Source organism: Neofelis nebulosa, chromosome 3 (assembly GCF_028018385.1).
Source record: "Neofelis nebulosa isolate mNeoNeb1 chromosome 3, mNeoNeb1.pri, whole genome shotgun sequence".
NCBI lineage: Eukaryota > Metazoa > Chordata > Mammalia > Carnivora > Felidae > Neofelis > Neofelis nebulosa.
In genome coordinates, this window is record NC_080784.1 from 35,758,004 (window position 1) to 35,783,941 (window position 25,938).

Sequence of the window (25,938 nt, forward strand, 5' to 3'; positions counted from 1 at the left end):
GGCAGCGCCTCGGCCAGGCTCCAAGGGAGGGGCGGTGATGCGGAGCATGTGCGCCCACAGAGCAGTGGCTGAGCTCTGCCCAGCACTGGCAGGGTGGGTGGTCGAGGCTAGCCACTCTCCCCCAGACACGGGGACTCTCACCCGTATCGAGAGCGTGCTGTGGCCCAGCGGGTCAGAAGGGCCCACAATGACCCCAGAGCACCAGACAGGGCCGCCTTGGCACCAAATCCACCCACACCAGAAAAATGAGTGACTGGAGACCTTGTCCCCATAGATGCCCTCGTCCTGTGAGGGGGACTCAAACTCATGGGCCATTTCAGATTTCATCTCTTGGCTTTGCTCAGTTACAGAATTCTGCAAGAAACCCCTCTGTAACCCATGCCGGCAGGTAACACGAGGACAAGTTCACAGCGTTGGTGCCCTTAGCACTGCCATCAGCCCACTGCTGCCCTGCAGCCCATGGCAGGTTAGGATGCCCGACTTGTTAGGAGACTGGGCAGGTGTCACACAACAGGTGCAACCTCCTCCCCCCATGAACTGGGCAAGCGCTGGGCCAAATGCCTGAGGCCCAGCTGGGATCCTCCAGGCCAATCTAGGGGCCCCTTTTGTTCGGCAGCCCCAGTCTAAACTAGGAGACAGACGGCACCCCCTGGTGTTGCCTGGCAGACCATCGCATTTGAAAACAACCATCAGGTTTTTATTTTCTCTCAACTTCTGGAACTAGACCAAACTAAAGCCCACCACACCCAACAAGGACACCCTGACAAATAGTACAGGGCTGTTCCGGTGTCTATAAAGGCTTGTGGTGTTGGCGCACCAGCTTCGTCCTGGGGCCACCGATCCAGGCTTGCTGGGCCTCTCAGGGCCTCAGGGAGGTAGAAGACTCGACCGCAGGCCGCTCTTTCTTCTTGTGTTGGAGCCCCAGGGCCCGGGCCACCAGCCTCCTGGCCACCGCTGTATTTGTCTGTGGTCTCGCCTTCGCCAGACGCAGGAGCTCTAAAAGGAAAGCCCCGTGGGACGGGGACTTGAATTCAAGGCTGTGGCCACCACTCCTCCTAATGACAGCAGACTAGAGGCCATCTGAGCCAACCTCTAAGGCCCAGCTGTGCCCACAGCATGATGCCCATGGGGTCCTCACCTAATCCTGCTGCTTCTGCACCTTCCCTGTCTCTCCGTCTGGAGGAAGTGAGGGGAAGGAGGGTGGGCTAATCTTATATACCTCCCTGAACTGCAAAGCCATCTGAGAGGGAAGTCAAGTCAGGTGGGACCCCTGGAGCTCTGGGACTGACAGGATATTTACTGTCCCCAAGTCTGGGGCAAAGGCTACTGAGGCCACAAGAGCATTGGATAGCCTTGGCAGGCCTCTTCTGGGCCACTTTTGCCAGTCACTGCTTTGCAGCCATAGAAAACTGGCCTCCAAAAGCCCCCATCGTGCTTTCTGGAAGGAGAAGAGGGAAAAAGAGGAGGTATCATTTACTTGGCATCTTCTGTGTGCCCCCCACTGCTCTAGGTAGGTCTGCCAGGCTCTTTTACTCACTCCTCCAATCCACCCAGTACAATCTGCTTATTTTACAGAGACAGGGACCATCTCACAGACATTAAGTGGCTTGCTCAAGGTCAACTTAAATAGGTGACAGAAGCGGGATCATACCCAGGGCTGACCCCAGAATCCAAGCTCTTTCAACCCCACTGTAAAATATGGCTCCCATGACCCTACAGGAAAAACCAAGCTTTTCCCTGAACAGCACCCAGAAGAGGTATGCATAGGAGGGCAAGCCCAGCACAACGAAGCTGGCAAATAGCTCTCCCTCCTGGGGCCCTTCTTCCCTAGGCACTCCAGCCCCCAGGGTGGGGAAGGAGCACCCCCTTGGCCACTGTAGCCCAGGGGTCCTAGGGCAGACAGCTGAAGACCAAGGAATGAATCTGGAGGGAAGGCCCCACCCTGCCCAACCACTCATACAGCCTTTCGATCAGGACACAACTGGCTTCCTTACTTGGCCTCTGCAAGGCTTTCAGCTTTGACTGCTTGGTTCCCTGCGTAAGGGGCCGGATCTTGAGCACAGAGAAATCCTTGGTCAGGGCTTCAGCGGCTATGAAAAGAAAACAGATCTGAAGCCACTGCTCTTCTTCCTGGTGAGGCCCCCTCAGGGACAAGGGATACATGTATCACCCCAAACTGATGGAGGTGCTTTGTGCGCCCACTTAAGGCTCAGGGACAGGGCTGCCCTGACACCACTCTGACTGGTTAAGAGACGACCACCATCTGTTCACCTCACGCCCCAGTGCCCCGCAGGCGTACACAGGGCACCTGTGCAGGGCCAGCTTCCACACGCTACCGTGGGCTGGTCAGAAGCCACATCAACCAGCAAGGCTGCAATTGTGACATCAGGGAAGGCAGGCTCCCACCTTCTAAAGCCCAGGAGCCTCAAATAAACTCTACCCTTTCCCCCACTCACGACTCTCCCGGGCGCATGTCCTCACTACCCCGAGTTCTGCGGGGTCATGGAGTATTTGAGCATGTCAGACTCAGCATGTCAGAGCTTGCAGGGGCTTCGGGTCCAAGCCACCCTGTTATGCATGAGGAAACTGAGGCCAGGATGTGACGTACTCATCGCACATAGTTTGGCAGAGCCCAGAAGGCAGCCGTGGCTGAGCCTCACCCAGCGCCCATTCTTTGCACCACACCCTGTGGCCATCCTCCCTGCCTCCCCTTCAGTCAGGTCCTTCTGTGGGGCTGCCCCAGTCCTTCTGCTCTCTGAACACCTCAGGCTCTCCTGAGAACTGGGCCCACACCAGCTATGGCCTCTCTCAGCTCTGGTGTTCAGAAGCTCGTGGTTATGAAAAGCCCAGCCAAGGAGGTGAAGGGTCTTGATAAATACACCCATAGTGAGCAGTGGTGTGGCAGGGGCAGCTTCGGAAAGTGACCGAGAGGGAGCAGGAGCCCAGAGTTACAGCCAGGAGGTTGGCTGACACCCCCAGATTTGACATCCCAGACCACTGGCATTCTAGGCCAGTCTCCCCATCTGTAAAATAGAAGTAATCTGACCTACATCTTGAGGCTGCAATGAAAACCAAGTAAAAATGCATCTGTCTGAACCAGACGAAATTATCAGTATTTAAATGCTTTTTACCTATGAAAAGAGCACTTTCTTATGATTTAATATGTGGAAGCCCCATGAGCTTGGCCTGAGACATGTACTCAGTAAATGTCACCAGAACCTGAAACAGGCACCACCGTGAACAGGGGAGGGTGTGAGCAGCCTGGCCCGGAGCCCACTCTGCTGCCTCTGAACTTCTGGATTAGGCAGGCTGGGAGTAGGCCCCGGCAGTCCACTCGCTCAGGTTAGCCTGCACCCTGGACCCTTGTCAATGGCAGTCAGAGAAGAGCCAAGCCCACCGTGAAGCCACATTACCTGAGGCCAGGCAGGGAAAGACACCGAGCGCGTGCGTGTCATCTACCCACTGAATCTTGAGCCCCTTCTCCCTGTGCCAGGGAAGAGGAGACAGAATGAGTACAAAAGCAAGGGGCAAAACCCTTTCTGAGAAAGGAGTCCCCTCCCACCTCCAATCCTCCAACACTATGAGCTCCACACAAGTTCCGATCTCCCCTGGGAAGGAGACCACCCTTTGCAGCAAACTTTCGCTGAAGACCATATGGTTGGCTTGAGAAAGGTAAGTATCACCCATGTTGATCAGATACGTCCCAGATTCCTAGACTGCAGAAAGTCAGGACTGAAAGAGCCTAGCGCCAACAGTAAAGATGGCTCCACACAGGCACCATCGCAGCAAGGCCAAGGGCATAGGGTCCAAGGCTGGAGACAAAAGGGTTTATGTCCTAGGAACACAGGACAGGACCTAAAATAAGCAGTCAGTGTTACTGCCCCTAATCAACTTTCTTCCTACTGCCCAAGAAAGCCACAGACTATGGGGCTGATGAGAGGCCAAAAGCAGTTCAGGCCCCCAGTTTCTCTGTGGGCACTGCCCACATGGGCTGAGGAAGTCACAGGTGGCCCCGGTTTGGCCACGCTTTTAGGGAATGAGAGCAGATGTGCCCCTTTGCCCCACGAAGCTGCCCCCTCAGCCTTGCTCAGGCTCAGGGAGGCAAGGGAGGGCAGTTTCGGAAGCAGTCAGAAAAGGGGGCCATGAAGAAAGGGATTTTTAAAAGACTAAGCAGGAAGGCACCTGACCAGCTCAGTCAGTGGAGATGTGACTCGGTATCGGGGTTGTGAGTTCGAACCCTGTGTTGGGTGTAGAGATTACTGAAAAATAAACTCTTTTAAAAAATTTTTAAAAAAAGGACTAAGCAGGAAAAGAGAAGGGAGACTGGAGGAAAGAGAGATAGAGAAAAAGCGAAAAGACTGGAGTTGAATCCAAGAAATTTGGGAAAACAGAAGTCTTTCCTTGCAATATATCCTCTTGGTGCCCGTCTCCACCCTGACTCTGCCCGAGCACATTGAAGCCCAGCTCACCCCACAAACAGTTCTTACACAGAAATGGCCCTCGGCCCACTGACTGAGTGGGTGGCTGGGACGTGGAGCAGAGGAGGCAGTGGGCTGCCTGTGTCATGCATCCTGATGAGGGGCTGGCTCCCGGCAGACATGTGGGGGTGCAGGGGGGCAGGATGGAGGTCTGCTGCCACGGACCAGCAGGACGAGATCTAGGGCCACTGAATGTGTCCCTCACCAGAAAATCAGCTCTCCTCTTCTGTACAGTCATAGGCCAGAAGGAGTATGAAGCCTAGGGCAACCACACCCACTTTCTGCCTTTCTTTCCAGATAGCTAGACACTGGGGAAGGGCAGGCAAGTGTCCCCAACAACAAAGCGATGGTCTAGCTCCTCTCCAGAGGCCAGCACCCACCTCCCCTGCCTCCCTGAAGCTTCGGGAGCACTCACTGGAACTCGGAAAATGCTGCCAGCAGGTCCTCAGTCTTGAGTGTCGGCTCAAAGTCGTAGATCTCCACCATGTGGGCAAAATCCTTTTCTCCAGGCAGCTCCTCCATGAAGGAGGACGTGTCCACATGGATCTTCTCTACCTGAATCTCCTTCTCAGTCAGGTTGTCTGTTATCTGGGAGATCGCACCCTTTAGCAAGGGGAGCTCTGACACACAGGGCTCCAAACACCTGGTTTCAAAACCACACACAGTCCTGCAGGCTCCTGGGCCAGCAGGGAGGTGAGCACCAAAAGTGGCCTCCCACAGAAGCCATACCCAGCAAGTCTGGGAAAGGCAGCATGATGGCAGAATGGGCTAGAAGGTGGAGAGGCGGGAGTTTTAGGGAAGGTAACTTTTATGGAGTCTCCATTGGGTAACTGGCATTTACACGCAATATGTTTCATAGAATCCTGAAAACTGTATCCTATATATACCCTCTTTATAGATGGAAATGCCATAAATCAAAGAGTTAAGCAATTCTGCCCAAAGATATACAGTCAGGAAGAGACAGAACTGGGCAAGTTCAGGATCTTTCCTCCCCTTAACAATGTGATATTAAGCAAGTCTTTCTGGTCTCTACCCTTCATCTATAATATAGTAATAAAAGATGGCTACCCTCCCAACTGAACACGATAGCCAGTCTCAGGGGCAGACACACAGTTCCAAGGAAATGAGATTTGTAAAACAAAGCTTCAGGGGAAAGATCATTCTCATGACCAAGGTCTGTAGTCCTTTAGGAAGCAATTCCACACATATCCTACCTGCTACCTTGTGAAGCATGTATCATGATTCGTTTCTCAGATGAGGGCACTGAGATTTAGAAAAACCAAATGACTTGCTGGTAGAAGAGCTTGTCAAACAGCTCCTACGTGGTTACGTACCCGACCCCATATCCTGAGCCTCGATCCTCCCACCGTGTCAGTCCCAACTCCTTCGTGCAAGGCCCAGTGCTCCCCCCTACGTCTCCTAAGGGACACCTAAAATCCAGCACCCAGCCCTGCTCAGGCAGCACCAACCCCACCCTCTCCTCACCAGGACCCTGGGTGCCCATCCACCCTCGACCACACCCACCTCACTTCTGCCCTCCCTTTTCCGGGTTTAAGAGCCTCATCACCTCCTGTAGCAGCTCACTGTAATCATCCTCGGAGCAGCTGCCAAGCCCCAACTCTTCCAAGTCTGCCTCTTCCTCCTCTGCCAGGCTCTTCTCCACCTCACTCCCATTCGCCTCTTCTGAGTCCAGCCTCAGACTGGACCCAAGTTGTGTGGCCATCTCCAACCCATGTCCTGTCCCTGAGTGGCTCTCGGGCTGTGGGGACTCAATGCCAACTAGGTCCAGTAGCTGTTCATTGTCACAGCGTTGGTCTGGGCCCTCTAGGTCCTCAGGTGCCTGAGTCGTCGACACAGGGAGGTCCTGATCAGAGTTGAGGTCCTCAGCACCAACATTTCCAGGCTCTTCCAGGAGCCCGCCAGCTGGAGCATCTCCCTTGAGCCCTTGGGTAGAGGGTGGTACCCATTCTTCTTGCCTGCGCAGTACTCGGGGCACATACAAAGCCTGGTCTGGTTTGCGTCCACGATGCCACCGGCCAGCCCGCGCACCCCGAGGACCAGCAGGTGCTCCTTGGTTTGAGGTGGGCCGAGGTCCTCGGTGCTTGCTAGGCTGGGAGGCAGGAGGGTGGCAGGGGCCAGAGAGTCCATCTGAACTGGGTAACCTGGAGCAGGAGCAGGAGGGGATCAGAGCCGCGGTTAGGCCCCAAGGAAAATGGTTTACTGCAGCTACCTACCATTCAGGCATGAGGCTCTCAGGCCAGCATCAGGCCAAAACCCAAGCCAAAATGACCCCTGAAAATGCCATAGGAAGGCAATGTAGTGGAGGCTGAATGCCAACTTTGAAGAAGCCCAAAGCAACCAGCTCTCCCTCTAGTGTTATAAACTATTAGAGATAGCTGAATCTTCGGTTATACACTAGATGAAATAAGTACTTGCATTTAGGAACTATGTCACTAGAAAAATATGTGACTTTAAACACCAGGGTCATAGTCACTGTGATAAGACCCTGAGAGACGCACACGGTAACAGAGACGTGTGAGGCTCGAATATGCTTCCCAAGTGCCACGGCCTCTTGAGGCAAACACTCTCACTGCTTAAACTGCTCTATTTTTCTCTCTTTCGGCCCAAGTGGATAGCTGATTTTGCCAAATGAATTCCACAAACAATGCACACTTACCGCACTGCTGAGGCAAAAGGCAGCACTGTCTTTAAGCAGCTGAGGTGGGGCCAGAGGCAGCAGCCTGGGGGCCTGCTGGCTCCGGCTCCTGTCCATCTCACCCACCCACCCACAAGGAACTCTGAGGGCCCTCCACAGCACTATGATACACACCTGATATCCAAGTGACAGATGACTGTCCTTCTCCTCCAGCCCTCCCCAACAGAGAAGCTGCTCAGAAGATCAAAATTCTCTGCTGTCCTGTGGATCAGGTACCGGAGGCGACTGGAGAGTGGGGGGAAAAGAAGTACCCTGGGAAGGGAAGGGAATGAGTGCTGAGCAGGGGCTCTAGGTGCTGCCCCCCCCCCCTAAGGCCTGACCCCCACTCCCCAGCCCAGGTCCATGCCCAGTTTACGGTAGGCTAGACCCTCGGCTCCCTCTGCCCCCTTGCGTCCCTGGCCGCCTGCAAAGGACATGGGCATAGAGGTTATCACGGGAACTTAGTGGTCCTATTCCATTCCTGTGCTGGAGCCCTTCAACTCTCTGGGTGATGCTCAGAATTACACAGGAAAAAATGTGGCTGGGAGAAGCTAGCGAGCAGGTTATTAAACCCAAAGGCGAAGATCAGAGGCAGGTAGGAACCAGCTACCTGGGAAGGGGGCCCAGGTGGCTCTGGGCGAACCTACCCTCCCTGCACTGGCAGCCCGCACCCCCCACCACCCACTCCGGCTTACTTTGACAGCTGCTTCTGCAGCAGAAAACGGTCCAGCTCCTCCTGGATGCGGTGCACAAAGTCATTCTCGGCGGAGGAGAGGAAGACGCCGTCCAAGCAAAGAAGGGCCAGGGTGACAGGTGGGAGAGCCTGGGGGCAGACGGACGCGGCAGGATCAGATCACAGACCCCGGGCCCACCCACAACCCCGCAGCGTCGGTGCCGCCTAAAAGGTCGTAGAGGCCACCGCGGCCAAGGTCTCTCTTCCAAGTGAGGAGGAGCCAGACTCCGAGGCGGGGAAGGACGTGCCCAGGGAGGAGTCGCCTGGCCCTGCGGGGACGCGCACCCCTGCACAAGGAGCCCCACGCCGCGCTCCCTCTCCCTGGGGCGGCCCCGCCGCTCTCACGCCCGGCTGACATGCGCGGCGCCGCTCGGGCCTGCTCGGCGAGCGCGGCCGGCCCTCCCGAGGCCACGAGCGAGAGGCCCTAAAGGCGCGGTGCCAGCCCAGGGTGACTGCCCGCCCCCAAACCCACAAGCCGCGCTCACCGCCCCGCGGGTCGCCGCCGCTCTGAGGGCCCCCGGAAGCCCGAGCCCCCGGAGCGCCCAAGCACCACCGGGCCTCCGAGGAGTCACAGCGCCACCGCGCAGCCCGGGGGAGGCATCGCAGAAATGGCAGAGGGGCGTGTCGTGGAGTTTTTTTTGCCCATGAGAGCACACTGTCTCCTAGGATTAATTAAGTTCAGCAAAGACTTTTGAGTGGTTCCTATGTGCCAGGTTCCTATGAGCTAGATTGTCCGGCTCCTTGCTCCCCTCCCTAGGGACCTAACAAGGAATAACTCCAATTAGTAACCTTAATTGGGGCTTGAAATTCTTGCCATCAGACTGCTCCTGGGTCTATAATCTAAGAGAACAGAATCAAAATCCTCCTGTTTCCTGAAAGGTGCTGAAATGGAAGCCCCTGATCATCCTGAATCCAGAAGCTCAGAGCAAAGCAGAGCCCTGAGCTAACAACACCTAAGACCCAGTTTTTAATACAGAGAAGGGACAGTCTGAATGTACCCTGCGGTAGGATATGGGCAAGGTCATGGGGACAGTATACCTGAAAAGGTGGGCTGGTTGTTTTAAAAAAAAAAATTTTTTTTTAATAAGATGGGCTTGGAGAAGGGGCCTGGGAACTGAAAAATGGGGGGAAATTAAGGTGCATTTTGCTTTCTCACTTTTCTCAGAGTATTGCTTTAAAAGATGGTGCTATTATATCACATTTACAAAAACTATCTTTCTAAATAGTTTGAAGAATAAAAAGGACCTAGGATAAAGACAAAACCCAGTACAGGGAGAACTCAAGGGAGCCAAGTCTTGAGTCCCCTTTCTGGGCATGGTAGCGAGGAGCCTCTGAAGGCCAGGCACGTCGCCTACCTCCAGCCTGAAGGGACGTCCAGCCTCTGAGGAAGCAGAGGATAGGAGGGTGGCAGGAAGAACAAGAGACATCCATTTGGTTTCTGACCCTGCAGGCCCCACCCACACCCCACACAGGCTTAAATGAAGTGGGAGCAGGCCTGCAGACAATGCTGAGTGGCCACAAGATGGCACTGTTTCTCCGACCAGGCTTCTTTGGCCCTTGGAAGGCTGGAAGGCAAGCCCACTCAGCCACAGCCGCAGACCAGATCTGACCTGGGAGAAATATTCCTGGGGACTCAGAAAACAAAGACCCAACTTTCTCAACAAAGTGGCTGTCTCCCCAAATAGAGGGACAAATCAAAACCCAGGAAACAAGCCATGACTCCACCTCTTTAGAGGGTCCACAGTACAGATGTTCAACACACTCAGAGACAGTAAAAACAAAGCTTGTAGAAGGACTGCCCCTGAACCCTTTCTACCATACCTTCTTCGGACAGCTCAGAGGGTGAACAGAAAAAAAGGTGTCAGCATGCGGGCCTCCACCATGGGTGGAGGTTTTGAAGGGATGCCCAGATAAATGTGGAAGAGAATCAAAATGCATCCACCGACGCTATTTTGGGACAATATCAGATAAGATAAAATGGTTCTCTATTACTCAGAAGGGAGTAAACAGAACAAAAAGCAGCACAAAAGATACACAGAATTTCTACAGGAAAAAAAAAAAGGAAAAGAACATAGTAGGAAAAAGAGCATGGACGGTAAGAGTACATTGGAAGATCATCTTGAGAAAAGAGAATAAAATTGCAGTTAATAACTGCTTCACATTCCCAAGGAAATCAAAGAAAGCCTGATTTCCCTGTCACAATGGATAAACCAACAGGCTGCGATGAAAGAGAACTGTCAGAGCCACGGAAAGATGTGAAAGAGGCAATCATGTTCATTACAGGAGCGGCAAAAACTAGAGCCAACTAAGCAGTGATGTTGAGTAAATGCTTGTGGAAAAGAAGATTACTATTTACTGTTTAACGAGTGCATAAAAACTGCGCTCACTAAATCCTTACAGCAGCCCTTTCAGATGGAGATTGTTACCCTATTGTAGAAAAATAAGCTGAGGTTTAGTCAAGGACACCCAACTACTAAATGCAGAGTTGGAACTCACTCAAACCTAGATCTAGCCTGACTGCCACACGCATGCTCCTAAACACCACAGGATTAAGATTCTCCATCTCTAGCATGCCATTAAAATTGTCCCGATGGCCAGTGGCCAGATGCAAAAATCAGGAAGTAAATAAATTAGATGAATCTGATCAGTTGGAGAAACATGCTAATACGTGCTATAGAATTTTACCCAAACAAGAGGTATGATTGACAGATTATGAAAGAATTGAATGCAGGGGGACACGGGGCTACAAACAGTCCCATCTGAAAAGATAGACCTGGAGTCCCTTGCTGCCATAGTGTTCTCTTTGTGCTTAAGTTTAAATGTAAGAATATCAAGTTTATGGGGCACCTGGGTGGCTTAGTCGGTTAAGCATCGACTCTTGGTTTCGGCACAGGCCATGATCTCATGGTTTGTGGGTTCGAGCCCCACATCAGGCTCTTTGCTGGAAGAACGGAGCCTGCTTGAGATTCTCCCTCTCTCTCTGCCGCTCCCCTGCTTACTCTCTCTCTCTCTCTCTCAAAATAAATAAATAAACTTAAAAAAAGAATATCAAAAGTTTATCATTGTTATCAAAAGTCCTTGTAATGTTTGCATCGCTTGGCATATTAGAGAATCTAACACATTAGGTGGTGATTCCAATTTAAAAAGTGAAATGGATCTCAGACTTACAATTTTATTTTTTTAAGTATAATTTATTGTCAGATTGTTTTCCATACAACACCAAGTGCTCATCCCAACAAGTGCCCTCCTCCCTGCCCATCACCTGCTTTCCCCTCTCCCCCACCCCCCCATCTACCCTTAGTTTGTTCTCAGTCCTTAAGAGTCTCATGGTTTACCTCCCTCCCTCTGTAAATTTTTTTCCCCTTCCCCTCCCCCATGGTCTTCTGTTAAGTTTCTCAAGATCCACATATGAGTGAAAACATATGGTGTCTGTCAGACTTACAATTTTAAATGGGTAGATGTAAAGATGAGGAGAACAAAGGCAAAAGAAATGTAGATAAAATTAAACTTCCCTAAAACATGCAGCCCATTGACAAATACTTGAGACTGGCAGAGAGGACTTCCTCAAAGAATTCATAACTGCCTTAATGTTAATGCTTTGCTAGACACAAAAAGCAACTTTAGCTGGACAATAGCTGGGCCTCCAGGATCCTGTAAGCCTTCTTTGGCGTGTGAAAATCCTTTTGGAAACTTCCTTTGTCTTTATCCCCACTACCACCAACTTAAAAATTTATAATCAATAGCTCCTTACAATCCCAGTACAGCTCTTCCTGCCCACAGGTCCTGACGCCATGCTTTAATAAAAACATCTTTTTACACTGAAAATGTCTCAAGAATTCTTTCTTGACAGTTCCCTCCTGGCCGACATCACATCAGTAAGAGTATTTGACTACGTTGGTAAACAGTATCATAATATTAAAGACAGCTGGATTTGCAATACTTTAAGATCAAGAGTTGTTTACAACACAGAGAAACATTTTGCTTTATACCCCACAAGGTCATTCATTTGATATGCTTAAAAAAAAGTTGGGACTTATGGAGGGGCATCTAGGTGACTCAGTTGGTTAAGCATCTGACTTTTGATTTTGGCTCAGATCATGATCTCATGGTTTATGAGTTAGAGCCCCTGTGGGGCTCTGTGCTGACAGCCTGGAGCCTGCTTGGGATTCTCTCTCTCCTTCTCTCTCTGTCCCTCCCCCACTTTCTCTTTCTCTCAAAGCAAATAAACTTTTTTTTTTTTAAGTTAGGAATTATGGAATATAAAGTAAACATACTTTTCCCTATTCCTTCCACTAAATACAACTAAAAACCCTGAACACTATATATAAAACAAGTATAAGGAGACTAAAAGGTAGAGAGAAGAAAGCAGACCAGCGAGGGACTTCAGGATTCAAGGAAAAACAAAGTGGTAAATTTCCTGGTTTTTGTTTTGTTTTTGTTTTTGTTTTTGTTTTGTTTTATGCCTCACATTCCCAGACCCGGAGCTTAAAGAAGCCAGCAACCCAGGAACATCAAAAGACACAAACAAAACAATACAAAACAAAAACCGGACAAAAGCCTTTTTTTTCCTATCTACCTAAAGGGGCAAGCTAGCAAGAAAGAATACTTTGAGACAATAACTGTTCTACCCCAGCCAAACACTCTCCTCACTCAAACCAGCAAAAGCCAAATAGTAACTTAAATTGTCACTTTCACTGTCTTGTAATAAAGTGCCACAACCTTCCCACCAAGATAATGTCAGAGAAGGCTCAGTAGAGAATTGGGACTTACGTGCCTTCCAGGTGGTGATGAGCCCTGACAGCTTCCTGCTGTATCAGTAGAGACCACTAGAGAGCCTAACTTCCACCCCTACCCAGCAGTAAAAAGTCACCTTCCTCCTCACCCTCCCCACTGGCTTGCTATCATAGGAGGCCTCGCGGACAGTAGGACTTTCGTCAGGATGCAGAAATCAAGAGGCCACCCCACCCCCACTGTGTCAGTGGAAGCCATGTAGGGAGCAGCAAGGCACTTCTGATGAGGGAGCTTGAGGCAGACTGAAGGCAAAATACAAGCTAGCACAAACCCCACAGGTTGGATATGTGTGATATTCCTCAGGCACTCCTGGCTGCCCAAGGACAAAGGAAAAATAAGAAAACAAATGGCCTACTGATAGAGATCACAGTCATATAGGACATGGGTCTCTATCAGTTTATAAATATCTTAGTAAATTACAAGAAAAAGGCAATCCTATCAATAGCCTAATCTCCAGAAACCTATAGACTTAGTTCCCTGGAGCCCCAGCATCACCCTTCCATAGTGATATGGGGAAAAAAGACAAGAAGGAAATGGCAGGTAAAAGTAAATCTCCTTATAACCTGCAGACCATTGACAGACACTTGAGGCAGGCAGAGTGAAAAATTTCTCCAGGAACTCCCTACTATCTTAATGTTAATGCCTTATTAGAGGGGAAAACAACCTTAGCTTGACAATAGCAAGGCCTCAGTTATCTTTGGAGTCTTTAGCATATCAAAGTCACTCTGGAGGCCTTTCTTTTTGCCTTTACCTCCTCAACTTCATAGTATATATATAACCAGTCACTCTTCACAACCCCAGTGCAGCTCTTGCTACCCGAGGATCCTGTCCCCATGCTTTAATAAAATCACCTTTTTGCACCAAAGACGTCTTCAAGAATTCTTTCTTGGCCATTGGCTCTGGAACCTGTGAATACCCAATCACCTCAAAACTTCATCACTTCTACCTCTCCCAGACAGGAAAGTATCCCTGGAGGCTTCCTGGGAATCCAGAACTCCCACCCCCCCCCCCACCCAGCAATAATGAGGGGCCCCCACCTCAGGTGTGAAGGAGGGTGAGTGGGGAACCTGGATTTTAAGCCCCACCTGGCAGTAAGAGGCAGTGCCCCCCATCCCCCTGCTGGAGTGGTGTCAGGAAAAGACAGCTAAAACAGAGATATAATTAAGACCCAGAATCTTACAACATAACACCCAAGATGTCCAGAATTCAATCAGAAATACTTATACCAAATACTAGGAAGATCTCATACTCAATGAGAAAAGGCAGTCAATTGATACAAACACTGAGATGCCAGAAATGTTACATTATCTGACAAAGATTTTAAAGTAGCCATGATAGAAATGCTTCAACAAGCAATTATGAACACACTTGAAATAAATGGGGAAAAAAAATAGTCCCAGCTAAGGCACAGAACATGTAAAGAAGAACCAAAAGGAAATTTTAGAATTGAAAAATGCAATAACCAAAATAAAATGCTCAGTAGCAGAATGGAATAAGAAAAGGAAAGAACCTATGAACTAGAAAATAAAACTAGAAACTACCCAATCTGAACAATAGAGAGTAAACAGACTGAAAACAAAAATGAACAGAGACAAAGTGATCTGTGAGACTTGAACAAAACAATTTTATATTCATTTTATTAGAGTCCTAGAAAGAGAAGAGAAATAAGGTGAGGTGGGAAAAGTGGTTAAAACAATGGCTGAAAACTTCTGAAACTTGGGAAGAAATCCACTGGGAAATGTGGAAAGGGCCAATTTACCAAGAAGATATAGCAAATTTGAAGAAGAAATCAAGACAATCTCAGATAAAGGAAGAGTAAGATAACTTGTTGCCAGGAGACCTAGCCTAAAAGAATAGCTTAAAAAAAGTTCTCTAAATAGAAAGGAAACAATAAAAGAAAGAATCTTAGAACATTAGAAGGAAAAAAGAATAGAGTAAGCAAAAATAAAAGTAATACAACAGACTTGCCTTCTCTTCTTGAATCTTCTAAATTGTGCTTGACGGTTAAAATAAAAATTATAACCAACTAGTGGATCTAAATGTACATAGAGGAAATATTTAAAACAATTTATTATAAATGGAGGAGGTTAAAAGAAGAAAAACGGAGGTAAGGTGTCTATACTTTACTCAAACTGAGTAAACTGAGAACACCAGAAGACTATAGTAAGTTATGTGATACCCAAAGCAACCATTAAAAAAGCTATAGAGAGACATTTAAAAATACTATAGGTTAAAAACATACTATAGATAAATCAAAATGGAATTCTAAAATATGTTCAAGTAACCTACAGAAATACAGGAAAAAGAAAACAGAAGTATAAAACAAAGAAAACAAACAATAAAATAGCAGACCTAGACCCTAAAATATCACTAATTATACTAAATGTAAATGTTCTAAATACACCGATTAAAAGACAGATTGTCAAAGTCAATTTAAACCCATGATTCAACTATATGCCGTCTGCAAGAAGCTTACTTCAAATATAAAAATATAGGCAGGTTGAAAGTAAAAGGATGGAAAAAGATCTATAATGCAAACATTAATCAAAGAAAAGCAGCTGTGGCTATATTAATTTCAGATAAGATAGAGTTCAGAGCAAAGAAAATTATTTGAGACAGAGAGGGACATTATATAATGATAAAAGGGTCAATTTACCAAGAAGACATAGCAATCTTGTATGTGTAAGTCCAAAACAAAAAATCTGCAAAATATGTAAAGCAAAAACTCATAGAACTGAAAGGAGAAATGACAAAGCCCACAATTAGAGATTTTGACATCTCTCTTTCAACAACTGATAGAATAACTAGACAGAAAAACAGCAAAAATGTAGAATAACTCAACAATACCATTAATCAACATGATCTAATCCACATGTGGGGTGCCTGTCTGGCTCAGTTGGTAGATCATGTGACTCTTGATTCCAGGGTTGTGAGTTCAAACCCCATGTTAGGCACAGAGCCTACTTAAAAAAATAAATAAATGAAAGAAAAGAAAACAAATAAAACATGATCTAATCAACATGTGTAGAACACTCTACCCAACAACAGCAGAATACACCTCTGTTTTAAGTATCCATGGAAAATTGTCCAAAATAGACCATATCCTAGACCATAAAACAAACCTCAACAACAAACCTTAAATTGTTTAAAATAGTTTACATCATATGTTCTCTGACCACAATGAAATCAAAGTAGAAATAAATAACAAAAACATAGCAGGAAAATCTCAAACTATTTGGAAACTAAACAACATGCTTCTAAATAATCCAAGGGTCAAAAAGGAAATCCTAGGGGAATTTAAAAATACACTGAATGGAATAAAAATGAAAAGAATATATCAAAATTTGTAGAACACAGGCAAGCAGTGCTATGAAGGAAATTTATAGTGCTACATACATACATTAAGAAAAACGGAACACTCTCAAGTTAAAAGATAAAGAAGAGCAAAATAAACCCAAAGAAAGTAGAAAAGTGAGGCACCTGGCTGGCTCAATTGGTGGAGCATGTTACTCTTGGTCTCAGGGTTGTAAGTTCGAGCCCATGCTGGGTGTAGAGATTACTTAAAAATAAAATCTTAGGGGCACCAGGGTGGCTCTGTCATTTGAGCGTCCAACTTTGGCCCAGGTCATGATCTCACAGTTCGTGAGTTTGAGCCCCACATTGCGTTCACTCCTGCTTTGGATCCTCTGTCTCCCTCTCTGCTCCTCCCCACTTGCACTCTCTCTCTCTCAAAAATAAACAAACATGTAAAAAAAAAAAAGGAAAGTAGAAAATAAAAGAAAATCTTAAAAAAAGAAAAAGTAGAAAGGAAGAAAATATAAAACAAGAGTAGAAATTAATGAAATTGAAAACAGGAAAACAATAGAGAAAATCAATAACCCAAAGAGCTGGTTCTTTGAAAAGGTCAATAAAATGACATGAAAAACAGAACACACAATTTACCAACATCCGGAATGAAACAGGAAATATCACTACAGACCCTATAGACATCAAAAGTATAAAGAAATATAACAAACAACTTTACACACATACATGTAACAATTTAGTGAAAAAACCCAATCCTAAAAAGTCATTCAGTGTATTCTATTTATATAACCATTTTGGAGAGACAAATTTTTTTAGATGGAGAATAGATTAGTGGTTGAAAGGGTTAGAAACAGGAGGTATGGTGGGGGGAGACTGATGGAGGGGAGAGGAAGTGGGTATAACCAAAAAAGCTACAGGAAGAATCCTTGTGTTCTGTATCTTGACTGTGGTGGTGGATACAGGAACCTACACGTGTAATAAGGTTATGTGGAATGAAATAGACATGCACACAAATGCAAATGAGTATAAGCAGAACTGAGAAAATCTGAGTAAGATTGGAGGATTGTATGAATGTCCACTTCTGGTTTTGATATTGTGCTATAGCTTGCAAGATGTTACCACTGGGGGAAACTGGGTAAAGAGTACACAAGATTTCTTTTTATTATGTCTTACAAATGCATGAAACTCTACCACTTGCACAATAAAAATTTGCAATTAATAAAAAAGAAAAGCCATATATATCAAATTTATACATGCTGATTAAATATAATAACTTCATAAATATGAGTAAAACCAGGACCAAATGTTTAAGGGAAATTTGTCAGTCATTTCAAGTTTACCAAAGTTGCTCTCATTTTCTGTAAAATATAGTACATATATAAATAAAATTATAATATTTATAAATTGAAATTTAAAACAATAAAAACTAGGTATTTACATGTGTTACTTTTATAAACTAATATAACTTAAAAGCTAAATAGCTATAATAAATATTTTGTGAATAAAAAGCCACTCTCAAGAAAAACTACATAAAACTACATGAAATTCAAAGCAAAAACAGAAAAGATTAAAGCAGTTAGGGAAAATATGAATACAGAGGCTTACATACATTGTATGTAGATCCAACATATAGATAATTAGGATACCTGAGGAAGAAAACAAAATTATTGGAACAAAAATTTAAATTGCAACAATATTTTGTTTAAACAAAGGAAAACATGAAACTGTAGATTAAAGTGACTTACTGTGTTCCAGAAATAAATAGGTGATAGGTAGATAGATAGATAGATAGATAGATAGATAGGAAGACAGACAAATGGCTAATACAGATCATGATAAAATCATTTTCTCTGGACATAAAAAAAAGACAAATATCATGATTTAGGTAGAACACAAAGGAAAAAAATCAGGTAGCTGCAGATCTCCCTAGCAACTCATATACCAGAAGAAAATGGAATAATATCTGTGAAAGTTTAAAGGGCAAATGTTAAGACCAGAAAATTCTAAAAACCATGATGGCAACCTGAGATGTTTTCAAACTTGCAATGACTTTGTAGGTCTATCTCTCCCAGAAATTCTGCTGAGGGAAATGGAGTGGTCCTGGCCTGTCTAAGGTGGAGACATAGGCAGACAGTGTTTATAGACAGTCTATCATGTGTCCTGTAGAGATTAAGTCTCAAGACTTTTGGAAAATCCACAAATAACTAAAATTGTTTTCTCTGAAGACCTAGTCAATTTATTCCAGAATAGATTGCCCTACTGGTCTCTTGGATAGCTGCCAGCTAATCACCTTAATTAGAAAAACAAAATTCTTTCTAGACTAGCACCCTTTTTCCCCCTTCCCCTCTTCCCTTTTTCTTATATAAATCCTTTTTGTTGTTGTCTTTTCTTTCTTTCTTTTTCTTTTTTGTCTTTGTTCACTGATAAGAATCTCATTACTGTCCATGGTGTACTTGTGAGTTAGTTTTACAACTTACAACTTACTAGATGGTTCTAAGTTATGCTTTTCCCTTCCTGGGAAGCTACTAAAAGACGTAATCCAGACAACTAAGAGATGAACAAAAATAAGTGACTCATAAACTGTGATGTCATGAGAGAAAAGGCTTCATGATTGAACATTTAATTTGCTTAAACACTCAATTGAATGAAATAATCACGGCAAGAAAATGGTATGCAAATATTATGATTCTTGAAAGGAGGGCTACAGAATGTAAAAAAAAAAAAAAAAAAAAGCATTCACAGATTAAGACAGGAATCCCAAAATGCATTTTAAAGTGTGGAGGAAGGAGGAAGGGTGTATAACTGACAAAGTCAATAAGTACAATTTTTTCCAAGTAACTGGCAGAGGCTGGGGACATTAGTTAATAAAGAAAACTCTGTATAGCAAAATATAATACAAGGGGGGGGGACTTTAAAAATAGAGAAAGAAAAAGGTGATGGAAATAACATGAAACAAAGCTTTTGTAGCAAAACCACAAATGGGATAGATTCAATTATATTATAAACATTGAAACTGATTCAAAGAGCAAAATATCATTCTACACGCTTTACCAAACTCACACCAAGGACAACTCTATACAAATTCACTCAGGGACCTCAGTGAAATAGTCAAAATACCACATGGAACTTAATGGGGAAACACTAGAGGTACCACATGCATTTCAGAGCATGCCAGTGATATTCACCAGTGTCTTTTTTGACCATTTCTTCCAGAGGTACTAGCAAAAGCAATTCAAGGAAAGAAAGAAAGAAAAGTGGAAAGGCTGGAAATTTGGTGGGATCCAATTATCATTGTTTGCAGAATATGTATTTATTTACCGAAAAATCCAGGATCCATGAAGAAACTCTTAATGAGCGAGAACTGTCCCCAGAAATGAAACCCGTCTGGAGCAGAGACAGTGGGGATTCTAGCAGAGGGGCAACGAAAGGTGGGGGGAGGGGGGGAAGCTGGGGAAAAGAGGCCGGAGGAAGAAAGGAATGAGAAATCCACCCCTAGTCCCTGTGCTACCTGATTGGCCTCCATGTGTGCCATCCCTGGTGTGGAGGGTCCCCACCCCAGCCCCAATCTCTCTGAAGCTATTTGTTGTCCCTCAGTTCCCAGGAGACCACCTCAGCCTTGCCAGAATTCCAGCTCCCTTCTTAAAGGGCCAGAGTAACAGGAACCCAGATGGGGAATGGGGGGTGGGAGGCAGGTCTCACTGGTGGGCTGTGGGGCTAAGGCCTGGCCTCATCTCAGCCTCTAGGCTCCTGCCAGGGACTCCTTACCAGGGTTTGACTGCGTGTGTTTGCATACTCACCCAAACCCAAATCTGTTTTCCCTAGTTCAAGTGCCACCTCACATCAGATCCTTTTGCACTGCAGGACCTAGAGGACAGGAGGGAGACATAATATTAAGACTTTGTAAAGGCTGGGGGTGGGGGGTGGGCGGCTGGGTGGCTCAGTCAGTTAAGCATCCGATTCCTGATTTCAGCTCAGGTCATGATCTTGCAGTTTGTGGGTTTGAGACCCATGTCCAGCTCTGTGCTGACAGTGTGGAGCCTGCTTGGGATTCTCTCTTTTTCCCTCTCTCTACCCCTCCCCTGCTCTGTGTATGCACACTCTTGCTCATAAAATAAGTAAATAAATAAACTTTAAAAAAAAATGACTTTGTAACAGGGGCGCCTGGGGGGCTCAGTCATTTGAGCATCCGAATTTTGGTTTCGGCTCAGGTCACGATATCATGGTTCATGAGTTCAAGCCCCATGTAGGGCTTTGTACTAATGGTGCGGAGTCTGCTAGGGATTCTTTCTCCCCTTCTCCTTCTGCCCCTACCCTGTTAATGCTCTCTCAAAATAAATAAATAAACATTTAAGAAAAAAAAAAAAAAAAGACTTCGTAACAGCATAGGAAGTGCCCGTGTTCAAAAGTTCAGTGAAAAAACATGGCACGAAATTGATGTTCTTGATTTTAAAAAAGGCAACAGAAAAAAATATTGAAAGAAAACATACTAAAATGTGGGCAGTGATTGTCCCTGACTGGTTTTGTTATAAGTTGTTTTCTTCTTTAGACTCCTGCATCTTTCACGCAAATTTTCTTAAAATATATCTATAGACATGTGTATTTCATATGTAGAAACATATGCTATTTTTATAAGCAGAGAAGAGACACTTATTTTTTTTAATCTTCCCAAATCATTCAAAGTAACACTACATGCAAATTTAGCAAAAGTTTTAAAACTTCACTCAACATACATTTTTAAAACCACCCTCCCTTAGTTGTAAAATTCACAGACTTCCAGCCATCCCCAGTGTAGTCCCCTTGGACAGGATCTAATTAATATGAGCTAAGGCAGTGGAGAATGCTTTGGCTCAGCATCCTCATTTATTAGGCTCCTGCTGTTGGCCTGGCACTTTCCATACATTACCCCACGTCATCTCCATTGAAATCCTGAGTAGTGGTTTCCACCCCCACTTTACAGACATGAAATTGGGCCCCCAGCATTCAGTAAATGGCCCACCAATGATCTGCTACTGAACAGCAAAGCCGGGACTCAAATCCAGAGGAATGGTCTCAAAGTTTGTGATCTGTCCCTTATTCTAGTAATTTCCCAAGACTAACCTGTGGAATCCTCAGTCCAAACAAATGCCACCTGATATATTAGTTTGCTCAGCCTGCCATCAGAAAATACTTCAGACTGGGGCGCCTGGGTGGCGCAATCGGTTAAGCGTCCGACTTCAGCCAGGTCACGATCTCGCGGTCCGTGAGTTCGAGCCCCGCGTCAGGCTCTGGGCTGATGGCTCGGAGCCTGGAGCCTGTTTCCGATTCTGTGTCTCCCTCTCTCTCTGCCCCTCCCCCGTTCATGCTCTGTCTCTCTCTGTCCCAAAAATAAATAAAAAACGTTGAAAAAAAAAAAATTTAAAAAAAAAGAAAATACTTCAGACTGGGTGGCTTCGGCAAAGAACTTTGTGTTCCCCACAGTTCCAGAGGCTCGAAATCCAAGATCAAGGTGCTGGTTGGGCGGGTTTCCTCTGAGATCCCTGCTTCTTCACATGGTTGCCCCTCTGTACATGTGGGCCCCCTGGTGTTTCTTTGTATGTCCAGATTTTCTCATTTTATAAGGACATCAGCCATATTGGATTAGGGTCCACCCTAACAGCCTTAAATCACTTAAATCACTTCCTTAAAGGTCCTATCTCCAAATACAGTCACATTCTGAGGTACTGATGATTAGGCCTTCAACATATGAATTTTGAGTGAACACAATTTAGCCCATAACATCTGGACTCTAATGTGTAAATGTGTCCTGTTGGGGCCTGGGAGGCCCGGAACCCAACCCTGCATTCACTCCCTAATACCCCTTTATAGGCTCAAGGAAGAGTAATTGGGAAATCACTACTTTTTACAGCTTTGAAAAAAGGAAAAAAAATATTCAAAGAAACTCAGTAAAATAAAATCCACTTGAGCCATTTCTCTGAAAATACAGACGGAGCCATCAGCTAATTTAATATGAAGACTGCCACATTTCATGTGATATTTTCCTCATCGTCCCTTCACACTGGCCAGAAAAAAAGGATTGTATTTTTCCTCACCCAGTTCTCCAACTGCGAGGATAGAAAGCATCCCAGGAGGTAGTAAGCTTTGTCCTTATATATGTATATTCAGAGATGAAATATTAAATATTTTGGTCTCATAACTAGCATATTGGATATCTGGGGAGTGGATTATTTTTAAACATCTTTCTCCTCTAAACAACAAAACTAGTTTTGCTAACAATCACATAGTAATCTGTAATAATCACTATTGTCTTGATTCATTCTTTAGCAACAATTAACATTAAAAAAAATAAATTTTAACTTAAAGATACTCAAATTTGGCAAAATATTTCATGCATGAACTAAAATTTGCTAACTTACCAAACAAAAATATACCAAATGCTTTGTATTCTTTCACTTTTTAAATTTTAAACACCGGTAAAACTCATAATTAAAATGACACAATTACTATAACTCATGCTGTTTCTTTTGTATTTTTTAAAGTTTTTTATTTATTTTGAGGGGGGAGGGGCAGAGAGAGAGAGGGAAAGAGAGAATCCCAAGCAGGCACCACCCTATCAATGAAGAGCTTGACGCAGGGCTCTATCCCAAGAACTGCAAGATCATGACCTCAGCTGAAATCAAGAGTTGGATGCTTAACCAAACGGAGCCACCCAGGCGCTCCACCTTTTGTATTTACAATTGCTCTACTATCGTCGTAGATTTTGAATCTACTGTTTAAACACAGGAGTACGGGGCGCCTGGATGGCTCAGTCAGTTGAGCGTCCGACTTTGGCTCAGGTCATGATCTCATCACAGTTGACGAGTTCAAGCCCCACATTGTCTTCTGTGCTGACAGCTCAGAGCCTGGAACCTGCTTTGGGTTCTGTGTTTCCCTCTCTCTCTGCCCCTCCTCCACTTGCATTCTGTCTCTCTCTCTCAAAAATAAACATTAAAAAAATTTTTTTAAACATAGGAGTATGTATTATTTTAATGGTTGAAGATACGAACTGCATCTAAAATGAGCTTTAAATCCAAACTATTAAGAACTTACTTTTGGCACCTGGGTGGCTCAGTCTGTTAAGCTTCTGACCTCGGCTCAGGTCATGATCAACAGCTCAGAGCCTGGAGCCTGCTTCGGATTCTGTGTCTCCCTCTCTCTCTCTCTGCCCCTCCCTTGCTTGCTCTCTCTTTCTCTCTCGAAAATAAATAAACATTAAAAAAAATAACAAAAAATAAATAAATAAAGAACTTACTTTCAAAACGAATGTGACAGCCCACTGTATCATTGTGAATTCCCTAAATTAGCTTCCCAGGTTTGCTAAAAGATAGTAATAAAAATGTTCCATTTGAAGCTTACATAACCACAGGCATTATTTTGAACTTAGACCAATAAATCATTTTTTCAGAAAAGCATTTTATTACCCACATGGTTTAGAATTGCCAGCACATGGTGATAATAAAAAGCAGACTGGGTTTTATTGTTTTGATATTATCTGTAGAATTGCATCCCCCTAAGCCTGCACCTGGAACAGAGTGCTCCCTCTGCTGGTCCTCACTAGAGTGGAATCAGGGTGCAGGTCAGGTTGAGAGGAGAAATCAGCAAGAGTTTGAGAGACATGAAATGGTAGAATCAACAGAACTTGCTGGCTCTTCTCTTCCAGTTTCCAAGCTACTACAGGTTTCTATTTCCTCCTTCCCACTAGCTGCCACTCAGTTTTCTTCTGGGCTCCATTTCTTCTAGTCAATCTCTAAAGGTTAGAATGCCTCAGGGCTCTCCACTGGCTCAAGCTCAAGTTTATTCCTCTCCTGGTTTCACCATCTCAGTAAATGGAGCAGGATTAACCCTATTGTTCCAAGCCAGTCATCCTTTATCCCTCCCTTTCCGTTCTACCTTACCCCAAGCCTTCGGGAATCTGTGGGTTGCCTTTCTGCAGCAACATCTGGAAACTGGTCTCTCCTGGCACCCACCTCCTATCTCTCCAAATTCCATGTTGAAGTCCTAATCCTTAAAACCTTTAATATGTGACAGCATTTGGAGATAGAGCTTCTAAAAAGATGATTATGTTAAAATCAGTAGGGTGGGCCCTAATCCGGTATGCTGGTGTCTTTAGAAGAGGAAATGTGGAAACAGACACACATTTTACTAGGTTAAGAAAATTCCCTTCTGGTCCTAGTTCATTCCTTTTATTAAATCATAAATGGTAGTTGAATTTTATCACATGCCTCCTCTGCATCTATTGAAGACTTTGTGAGACGTACTTTAATTTGTTAATGTGGGCAGGGCTGTCAACAGCCTATATGGTACCTTTGTGTGACGAAAAGGTGCTCCTTCCTCCAGGTGGACATAAATCCATGCCAGGGCCCACAGCTTGGCAGGAAATCTTGAACTGAATTTTAGCCCCATTCAACCCTTCAGCAAGATGCCCACATATATGTTACACCCTATGAGGAGTCTGGCTCCAAGCCAATTGTATGTGTGATCAGGCCTGACTACAGACAACTATAAAGGCTTTGCTGGGCAGCCCTCATGGGGTAGGGGTGGGAGTGGGGAAGCTGCCTTCTCAACAGACTCAATGCACAGCTTGTGCATTGCAGTGTGGAGGGAGTTAGTCAAGGACTCAGCTCCCTAGCCCCCTCCACTGGCCATGCTCTTACATATACCTGCAATGTCTACATTCCTAGCCTATGATCCTCTACTGCAGGAGGCTGGGGGTCAGCTGAGACTACTCAGATGCCTCTGCATCTGGCCCTTCTCACTACCCTCCCCCTGGTTTCCAGCTCCATAAAAAAGCAAGAGTGATTTGTTCTGGGCTCCCTGGACAGTGAGACAATTCCCTTCCCCACTAATTCAGCCTTTATTCACTTTAGTGAGTAAAGGTTTATTCACTAAACCTTTATTCATTGCTGTTTCATGGAGGGAAAGTAGACCTTTAGGGAGCCAGCATCCTTTTTTGTGTAGACTCTTACTTGTACTAAATAAAGACTTGCCTGTTACTTCTGGTTGGCTTCCAGTCTTAATTTGTAATCTACTTGTCAGACTTTTGTAACTACCTCGTGCTGACCTCATGAGTTGGGAAGTATTCCCTATTTTTCTATTCCTCAGGAAGAGTTTGTGCGAAACTGTTATTTCTTCTTTAAATGGTTGGAAAAATTTACCAGTGAAGCTTTTCGGCTTGGGGTTTTCTTTGTGAGATTTAATCTCTTCAATAGATGTCAAACTATTCAGCTTTTCTATTTCTTGCTCTGTCAGTTTGGTAAGCTGTGTTTTTAAAAGTGTAAAGTTATTCCAAGGGCACCTGGGTAGCTTAGTCGGTTAAGTGTTTAACTTTGGCTCAAGTCATGATCTCACAGTTTGAGTTCAACCTCCCACTGTCAGTGCAGAGCCTGCTTGGGATTCTCTTTCCCTCTCTCTCTGTCCCTCCCCCTCTCCTGCTCTCTCTCTTTCTCTCTCTCTCAAAATAAACACCTTCCTAACATCTGTAGTATAACTGTATGATCTGTAGTGATGTTCTTATAATACCACTTCAACCGGCCTTAAGGGTTGACTTTATTGAAGTTAACACACTCCTTACTTGCTGACCTAAGACCTTTGATCTATAGCAGAACAAATTTACTTTTTTTTGAGATCTGCAGACCACTAGCTTTGAGGAGCAAAGGACCAAACTTTCCCAGGCCACAGAGGCCAGCAAATCTGAAGCTGCCTCAGTTTTCTGATTAGCCCAGTAATTTTTTAGCAAAAAAAAATTTTTTTTTTAGGTCACACAAATGATTTTATTGACCTCCCTTTGTGCATCTGTAGACCTTGCCCTCCTCTGCAGAAAGAACAGAACACTCCTGCATATCATAAAAAAAAGAACCAGACCCCCTGGCACAATCCTGAAATCCTGCAATAACATTTGTAGCTGGCATCATTGAGTCTAC

General features: G+C 45.1%; 1 protein-coding gene across 3 annotated transcripts; it reads right to left on the reverse strand.

Moving 5' to 3' along the window:
* Positions 1-675: 675 nt before the first annotated feature.
* Positions 676-19,597, reverse strand: R3HCC1 (R3H domain and coiled-coil containing 1). Of its 3 annotated transcripts, none has more exons than XM_058720317.1 (8): positions 19,512-19,595; positions 7,869-7,996; positions 7,309-7,446; positions 6,046-6,640; positions 4,894-5,066; positions 3,414-3,484; positions 1,995-2,090; positions 676-996 (listed from the first exon to the last, which is right to left on the reverse strand). In XM_058720317.1, the coding sequence occupies exons 1-8, from the start codon at positions 19,533-19,535 to the stop codon at positions 860-862; spliced, it is 1,362 nt and encodes a 453-aa protein (XP_058576300.1). In that variant the 5' UTR covers positions 19,536-19,595; the 3' UTR covers positions 676-859. The 3 variants fall into 3 exon arrangements, with proteins under 3 accessions (XP_058576300.1, XP_058576301.1, XP_058576302.1); XM_058720318.1 differs by lacking the exon at positions 19,512-19,595 and adding an exon at positions 17,609-17,629; XM_058720319.1 differs by lacking the exon at positions 1,995-2,090 and having other exon boundaries at positions 19,512-19,597.
* Positions 19,598-25,938: the final 6,341 nt, after the last annotated feature.